This window comes from Actinia tenebrosa, unplaced genomic scaffold (assembly GCF_029948245.1).
Source record: "Actinia tenebrosa isolate PJP-AT-01 unplaced genomic scaffold, QUT_ActTen_1.0 PGA_scaffold2__45_contigs__length_23673736, whole genome shotgun sequence".
Lineage (NCBI taxonomy): Eukaryota > Metazoa > Cnidaria > Anthozoa > Actiniaria > Actiniidae > Actinia > Actinia tenebrosa.
In genome coordinates this window covers 15015542-15025150 of record NW_028292579.1, presented here as the reverse complement: position 1 = coordinate 15025150, position 9609 = coordinate 15015542, and the positions used below count along the sequence as shown (strand labels likewise).

The window sequence follows — 9609 nt, the reverse complement described above, 5'->3', positions numbered from 1 at the left end:
TTCTAGTGTTTTTACAAATAATTCTGGACTTACATTTATTTATTTGCATTATAGGTATAATTAAATGTAACACACAAACAAATAATTACAGGCTTAGTAATTTTATTTTTGCTACATAAAATTAATTGATTAATACGAAAAAATAATTGTCGTAATTTTGACCAGAACAGGCCTCCATATTCTACACCCGCTCTACACCCGCACTTCCTAACCTGAGGTGTTTTTTTTTGTGTGTGTTTTTTTTTTTTATTTAAACATATTTGAATAAACATTTGCCCCAAAAGCTGTAAAGCTTATAAAACAAGGGGGCTCAAATCCATAATATTTACAGTACAAAGAAAGAAAATTAAACTAGCAAAAGCGAAATAATGAAAACAGTAAATGAAAATTAATCTTTGGTGAACAAAAAACGGTTCGTAGCCAATATGTACTTTTGTACTTCAGTGAAGTCTAAGTCTCTACAGCCATATAAAAACCAACTAAGTTTTTGCATTTTTGAAGAAACATTTTGCCACAAACTACCACAAATCAATGCAGCTGAGGTAAAAAGAGAATTTCTCTGAGCAGCATATAAGGGACATTTAAAGAAAAAATGCATAATCGATTCTTTTTCAATTCCACATCTACAGCGGGGAGAGGAAGAACAATTGATTTGAAACAAGTATTCGTTTAATGCACAGGCTTGTAACCTTAATCGAGCATGTAGAACTGACGCTATTCTTGAAATAGAATAATGAAATAATTTATTATATTTCAAAGAAAGAAACTTGTCACAGATATCTTTCTTAAAAATAGAAAGAGATTCCACCACATTCCCAATTTGCAAATCTAAAGAATTCCATAACTTAACAGCAGAAGGAAAAAGACTGTAGAAAACGTTCCGTCCTACAAGGAAAAAGACTAAAATTATAATTGGACCTTAGAGAACGAGTAGAACGTTCCTTAAACTATTGCTGGCAACAAGTCCGAGAGATAGGAAGGAGTGACACCCAAAACAATTTTATAAAAATGTACAAGTTTATGAACCTTACGTCTAGACTTTAACTCAAAGATTTGATCGTGTTCCTTTAATTGCACCCGTGAGGTTACCACTAGTAAAATAACATATCTCTCGACGACACAAATTTAAACTCATTTTTATAATCATACTAACTCGAAAAGCCTCAATAAACAGTTGAATTGGTGTAATGTTATATGCCATTCAATATTTAAATAAATTATCTGTAGAAAGATATAACATTATTGCACTCTAAAAGTGAATTTCCTTATTTGAAGAATGGGGTCTTATTGCAAGATCCCCAAATTTTTGTATCTAGACAAAATATCTTAAACGTAGTAATGCTAAATTCTTGAAATGAGTACCTTTCTAATTTAAATTTTTTACCTTGATATAAGATTTTTTTAACTCTTAAATGAGGAAATCATAAACTTATTTCGAGTATTCAACAGCCATATCATAATTAATAGGTGCTTGTGCTTAAAACTAGAGTTTCTTTAATCTTAAAACAAGACAATTATTTTAAACTCTGGGACGAACAAATAATTTAGACACACTATACTTTAAAAAAATTTCATTTTTTATAATTTGAATATAATGAGAATTATAGACAATTATGCTCTCAACGAATGCTGTTTAGTGCAATAATGATACAACAGTAAATGTTCCAAATACAGGGGAAAATTGAAAACGAGTACTTGTTGTCATAGACAATAACAACTATTTAAAATCATTATAAGTCCAATCTGATGTGGCTTTTCACATTTCACATATAAGTCAAGTTATAAAATTTTCAATAGCAAAGTTTTACATTTGAACACAATATTTTGGTGATGCATACATTAAGTGTAGTTTATATTCTTGATAATGACTGTTGTTAAGTACTTCTAAAGTTCCATGACCACAATGAATGATGCATCATTTCCCGTATGTGCGTGAAACACTTTGTAATATGGTAGTTTGCTATGAGCAATAACAACGTAGCCTTGAGCAGTTCCAGGCTCTTCTATCTTGTAGGCATTGAGCTTTTCAAAAAATGACACAATTTCCAATGCCGTAACAACAAAGAATGGCTTGTTAAATTCATGAGGTAGCAGCCATATTTTTGTCAGTCTTCCAAACTGTGGAAATCCAAGATCATCAAAACCAATAATGATGAAATTATTTTGACCAACTTTCTAAAGGGTACCACAAAAAGTTATGGAATTGCACTAAAGGACATCTTTCACACCTTCTGAATTTGGTATTTCATAGAATGTTCTTATCAAATTCCTTGCATAGTCTTTATCATGGCCTTCTAACAGTTTTCCATGTCCAAGCTTGGTATGGAACTCACATGATAATGGACTGTTGTCATTGATCTCTTGGTCAAGATGAATAGCACTTACACTTTCCATAGTTTGATGTCTTACAGCCAAAGATAAAGGTAAGTTCTTGAAGTTTTTGATCTTGCGTGCCATGTCTTTGAAGTAAGAATGTTTGCCTTCAAATCTCATGCACCAACTTCTTATCAGTGGTCCCAACATTAATATTTGTGTTGGTAAGTGCACTAAATAATGTTGCTTTGGTGTTATCCTTGCATTGGGATATATCATTTTAAATGACATTAAATGCTCCTTGATTAATCTTTTTAGAGTGATGACAGAGGAATAGCTTATCTTATGGGCAAAACAAATGCCCATAATTTCGAGAAGAGACATGATGTTCATCCATTTTGGGTCATCACTGTCTACTACACCAAACAAGATCAAAGGAAGAATTTTTGCAAACTGCCACATTTGGCTTGCAGTTTGTCCAAGGTTGGTGCTTGATTTGAACTCTAGATCTGTCAATTGAATAGGAGCTGGCTTATCTTTGATTTCTGAATATCCATATGCAAAGTTGTCTATCTTATAATTTAAGGCATTCAATGTTAATTGGGTGTTTTCAAAAAGATGCTCGAAAAAAAATTTCAGTTCATAACTCAAAAGGCCTTCAAGAAAAACATGCATGATGTCTTGGGGTGCCTGCTTTGAGATATCAAAGTAAGGTGCTTCTAAAAGTTTTGCCCTATTATTTACTTGTAGCTTGACGGTTCCTGCTCTTATTTCAAAGTCGTAACCGTTATCAGAGCCAAGTACTTTTAGGTCATTGACTAATGGCTCAAGCACTTCGTTCAAACCAAATTCCTTGATGTATTTTTTTTTGCAAATAGCAAAGATGTGTATTGATTTTAGTTTTTGCCCTATACTCGGGTTTTATGTTTGCTAATTGTTAATAAAAGAAACCAAGTTGATGCGCCTTGTTCGTCATGGGATTGACTATGTTCACATCATCATAATATATCAAAAGCTTAAGGGCAGAGTCATCATATGAAAATAAGGGATGCATTTTTTTAACTAAAAGACCTTGATCAAAATCCTCTAAATACTCATTATTTTGTAAACATGATGCACTGTTTGAAAAAACCATTTGAAGAATGTCCTTGAATTGAAGTTGCTCTTGCAAGGTTTTCAGTATACTGACATAATAAAAGTCTTTTTCAACTTCCATACACTTGTACTTGTTTTTCACTTTTTTGTACACTCTAGTACTGTTTAGGATGATCCTCTTTGGCTCCTGGATAATAAAACCATGAGTAGTGTGAAAAAATGCACGTTCAAGAAAATGTCAATAGTATGTGAAGTGCTTTATCAGACCCTACTTCTATGCATCTGCACTGAAACAACTTAGGGGATTAAACTAAATATTAAAAATGAATAGCACTCTATTGATTTCACAAAGTTATACTCCACTTTGACTGATTTCAAACTGGAAAATTTATAAGTTAGAAAAATTAACCCTCATAGGATTGAAGAGAACTACAAAACACACCAAGCACATGCAGCAGTCCTCAGGGGCTGAAACTCAGGTCGCCTTATGATTGGTTAAGAGAGGTCCCCATCATTATGAACAATTAAAAATTGTTGTGTTAACATATGATTTTTTGTGCAAGCATCCAATTAAACATAATACTGAAATTAAACAACATACCACATAAGAATCCATTTTATCTTGAAACTGAGATAACATCCAGGTTGTTTTAAGATGTTGAAAAGGAGTAACACAATCTTCAAATGCCTCGTCAATTTCATGCAGTTGACCTACGTTATGATCAGTTAGAATTTCATCCACCTTCCTTTTAAGTCCTTTCATAGCAACTGTGAGTAACTCTGATGTAGCTTGTGCCACCTTTTGCACAGACACTTGGGGAAGTCTGTTCTCTTCTCTGATCTTAAAAAGGTATTTTCCAGTCATCTGGAACAGCTGCTCATCAAATGGTTCTTGTTCAGTTTCTTGTGCTCCAAAGATAACTCTGTTGATGAAGAAACCTTTATGAAGCTATCAAGAGATGACTTGAAGGATCTCTTTCCTCACATATTTATTAAGAGAAAGAAGCTGTGGGACTACATTTGCACTTTTAACGTATGTTTTATGCTTCAAAAAATAAATCTAACTGACTCATGCTTTAATAATGCATGTGTTTTTAATTTGTATTCATGTTGACTTCATGCTTTGTAAAAATCTAGGGGTCCAGTTATCCTGATGCCCATGACAGTCCAGGGCCTGGAGCACCATCTGAAGAAACTGCATCCACTAAGTCATCTGGAGAGTCATCTTGTGACAATTCATCTGAATCCTCAAACTCATCCCCCGAGGTCCAAGTTCTGAAGCGAACAAAACCACGTGAATGGACTGCCTCAGCCACAGGAAAAAAGATCAAAGCCAGTTGGCCTGGTGCTAATTTTACCTTTCCACTGTCTGAAGGAGTAAAAAAATGTGTGAAAAGTAAGATTCCATTGAATGATAAGCTTCGTAGAGAACTCATAAGAGACTGTGTCACCTGCCTGAAAGCATCAGTTGGGGAAGGTATAAATACCAACCATGTAAATGAGGCTGCAAAGATCATATGCAAAGAAGTACCAGTGATGAAGGACGAGAAACCTCCTCTTTGGCCTGAAGATATGGAATTCCCTTATTGGGTAGGTAACATTGCCAGTGAGATAATGAATAATATAACTATACTTCTGATAAAAGTTGGAACTGCATGTAACTAAATCATTTTCATTTTCTGTGCTCAATATCAGGCTTCTGCCAAGCAAATGGTTAACAAAAGACTTGCAAACCTGAAGACATCCAGCAAAGGAAAATCTGCTTCCAGTGCAACTGCAAATGAAGATGACTTGCTTATAGAGACTGGAGAAAAGGATACTGAAGAAGATACATCCAAGCATATGAAAGTCCTCCACAAAGAGTTTAAGAAGAAGGGAAAAAATTGGAAAGTCATTCAACAGCTTCTTGCATTTACATTTGGAAAAAGACGAGAAGAGATAGCCTTGATAACTGGCCAGGGTGCTATTAGCAACATGCTTGATAAGCATGCTTACTTGGACCAACAAAGAGTGGTAAGTCTGATGGCTTAATCATAATTAACTAACATATTTTTAAAACATAGTTAGTAAGTACCTTATTGGACTGAATTGCATAATATTTATGTCACCTCTATATTAGATTATTTATATAAGCATGAACATGGAAGGAAAAACTGGTGATGGTATGGTACATGTAGATCAGAAATAGCATGACTCTAATTCATGCTTTTACTCTATTTTAGGTAACATCAACCTAGATAAATAATAGGTTATTGATCTAGTAGTTAATATTAGTAAACAGTGTGCTGCAGAAATGTACTGCTTTTGCTAAGTTCATTAAAGCTAATTTCCATAATAGTAAAGGGCTCGAAATAATGGCTGGTTATAACAGACAGTGTACAGCCAAATTTATTGGTATGTGACCAGCCAATTATGGGTTAGAATGAACACTTTGACTGGCAACATTTCAGAAAAAAAAATTACCAATCGTCAATGACCGGTCACAAATGGATTTGGCTGGACATTTTGGCCAGGGTATTACCAGACATTATTGTGAGGCCTGCAATACATATTTCATGATCTGGTTAATTAATGTAAATTGGAATCTTTGTTATTTCATTCACACCCTTTTAAGATCATGTTGGTTAAAATACATTAATCATCTTTTAAATTACTAGGTGCATGACAATGTTAATTTTTGTATTTTCACCTAGATACTATTTGAGTTGGAACTAATAATTGGCAAGGAAATAAAGGAAAAAGTCCCCTATGTTGAATTCATTAAAAGATGGGAAAAGCTGTCAAAATGCTTTTTGGATGAGGATGGCAATATTAATGAGGATGGTGATGACAGCCAAGGTAACAAAAGTTGAACAAAAATTTAACTACTCTTATCTCTCTTTGGCAATAACTATAATTATTACAATTGCTCCCCTTTTCAGATGCATTGAATTGATATACCTGTAACAATTGCTGCCAGTGTACATGTACCCCATGTTTCAAGGCTATGCAACATATATATTTTTTCACCACATCTAATTAAGCCTGCAGTTTGATTTATATTTTTAAAAATGCTCCTATGCTGACCTCTTCTACCGACCATCATCTTAGCACTGAAACAATACTGTTGTTTGCTGCAAGTGTGAAAACCAGACATCAAAACATGTTTAGTTGGCGCCGGAAATATGCATGTTTCAAAACTTAGACTGCAACGTTTGTTTTAAATGTGCGCATTTGTGTGAGACAAAGCACTAACGCTGCTCTCTGAGTCTCGAAACATATAAGTTTGGGTGCCAACAACAGAACAATTGTTTCGATGTCTGGTTTTCATGCTTATCTGCAAACGACAGTAGATTACTTTTTGTTTTGATGTGACAACACTGAATCAGTCATATGCCTTCACTTAAGCTGTATTACATGTATTTCATAAACTTCAGATCACAGTCTGCAAGCTCTATCAAATTTGCACAAGCCTTACAATGAAAGTCCACTAATTTATGTCCTTAAGGTAAGTAAACATTTAAAAAAGCCAGCACATAGGAGTATTCAAATATGAATAAAATGTGGTCATACTTTATGTGCCTAATAGACCTTAAGCATGATGATGTTTCCTACCTTTACTCCACAATCCTTTTCAAACTTTCTTTTCATATTCAAATGTTAAAACTTCTCTGAGAGTTTGAAGACAATAGTAATAACTAAGAAAACAAAAGAGGCTTCCAAAAGGGATTGTGGTATTTGAGGTATGAAACGTCATCATGCAAAGGGTTTATTGTGCTGTAAAATCTCATTGCTGTAACTCTGTATGTAAAGATGTATTTTACATTTTTTGTGTTGCAGTGTTTTGTGCATCAAACTGGGATGAAGAGAACTAGCCTTATTCTCATTAACTATGACTATGTGCTCTAGATTTTTGATGGTCAATGTGGCATAGATAATAACAGCTATTTTCTTTGATATGTGTTATAATAGGATGGTGAGAACCTGGAGTCCTATGTTCAAGAAAAAGTAGAAAAGCAAAAACCATCAGTTGTTGCAAGCTGCAATAATAATGCTGCAACATCAACTGATGAAAGTTCAAGTGACCAGATCTTCCTAATATTGGACAAGGAAGTTCTGTTTGAAATTCTACCGGTTGACAATTATGACATCTATCTTACGGCAATAGTTTGTGTCATAGCAGCTTATTTCATTTTTAATCTGCAGTACCGTGCAGATCAAAGTAAGATGTTCAGATTTTTAGAGGAGCATGTATTAGGTATCGTTCGATCATTGAGACAAGACAAATCACGAATCGACATGATAAATGAATTAGATGAGAGTACAGTGTTGATCACCCAAGACTGGGCGATGAAATTTCTTCCCCAGAAGTATCGAGAAACTCAGACCGATTGGTTCGGAAAGAGAGGGATTAGTTGGCACATATCTGTAGTGGTCAGAAGAACAGCAGCAGGACAGCTCCAGCACCAAGCATTTGTACACATTGCAAAAAACTGTAGCCAAGACAGCGATGACGTGGTGTCTATCATGGAACACACCCAGAGGCAACTCAAAAGTGAGCATCCTGAAATCACTGGTGCTGTGTACAAGCAAGACAACGCGGGGTGTTATCACAGTGCAGCTATGATAACTGCCTGTCACTTCATGCAGAAAGAGACCGGAATTAGAGTTAAGCGTATTGATTTTAGCGATCCTCAAGGAGGGAAAGGCTCTTGTGATTGTAAGGCCGCAACGATCAAAGCACACGTTCGTCGTTACATTAACAAAGGACACGATGTTTGCAATGCAGAAGCCTTAAAGGAAGCCATTCTCTCCCATGGTGGTGTGCGTGGTGTTAGAGTTGCTGTGATTGACGCTGCTGGCTTACAAACAATCCAGGGAATTAAACTAGTTGGGATTAACTCCTTTAATAATTTCAAGTACAGCAAAGATAAGCTTACGATGTGGAAAGCCTATGACATTGGTAAAGGGAAATCTCTTGACTGGGCTACACAACAAGGTAATTAATGAATTTTTATTTAAGCCCTCCTTATTTATTGTTTTTAATATTACGATCATTATATATGTTATCGTTTTTGTTTTTTCCCAGAACGAAAATGATAAACTGGTAGTGAAAAGGGGAGAAAAAAAATTACGAAAAAAAGAATGTAAGAAAAAACAAGAACATGAAGAGAGAGAGAGAGAGAGAATTAATAAATAAGAACTAATCAATATATCTTTTTTTTTTTTTTTTTGTTAGATCTTCGAAGCCCTTCCTTTGCAAAGTTTATCGAATCTTTTTCAGAAGGGTATTTTGTTGAAATCATTCAACGACCAGAGAGTGTGGAGGCCCAAGAAAGTAGAGATAACGAAAAAGATAAAGTGGAAGACGACGTGGAAGACAGTGAAGGATCAACCGCAAAACTTTTCGCCTGCCCTAAAGATGGCTGTGTTAAAGAGTACAAGAGATATAGTTCTCTTGAAAACCACATCCAATATGGTGAATGTAAGCGTGTTCAAGAGAGAGAGAGCTTAATGGATAAGGCCAAGATTATTTACCGAGAAAAATTACTTTATGGTGCTGATAGTGTCCCAGATATGTCCAGCTCGATGCTCTACACCTCACCTGCAGATGACTGTCTACCAATGGGCTGGGCTTTGAAAAGATCTAAAAAGACATCGCGATTCAGTGACCGACAGAAACTTTATCTTAACGACAAGTTTTTAATAGGACAGGCACCTGGCCACAAGATTGACGCAGGGACTGTATCGCGCGACATGAGATATGCTAAAGACAGCAATGGCAACAGGCTGTTCACGATTGATGAGCTCTTAACACCACAGCAAATACAATCGTATTTAAGTAGAACAGTTGCAAAGCTGAAGGGCGTACCAGTAGATACCCTAGCTACTGATGCAGCGGAAGAGCAATTCGCTGCAGCTACAGAGGAAGAAGGCTATCAATCGACGCGAGAGGAAGTCATCCAGCAATGTGGGCTTCTACATCCCATTACATACGAGACCTACAATCTTTGTCGGCTTAACAAGTCTAATGGGCTTAAACAATTAAGTATTAACATGCTTGCTAGCATTTGTGAGTATTTTGATATAGATACGGATAACATCACCAGTCGTCGAAAGGCCCCTTATATCGATCTTTTAAGGACAACTTTACAGTCGTGTTCTTGTGTACTGGGATCCGTTTGATTGATTCATGGTCAGAATCATAAAGAAAATCAGTAT

General features: G+C 35.4%; 1 protein-coding gene across 1 annotated transcript; it reads left to right on the top strand.

The window, feature by feature from the left end:
- Positions 1–2989: 2989 nt before the first annotated feature.
- Positions 2990–7686, top strand: LOC116286638 (uncharacterized; the record flags this gene model as incomplete). Its single annotated transcript, XM_031693190.2, has 7 exons — positions 2990–3021; positions 4219–4441; positions 4546–4998; positions 5104–5421; positions 6102–6231; positions 6825–6895; positions 7360–7686. Coding segments are annotated over exons 1-7 (1554 nt in total), but the record flags the coding sequence as incomplete, so codon positions are not given.
- Between the last annotated feature and the right edge of the window lie 1923 nt (positions 7687–9609).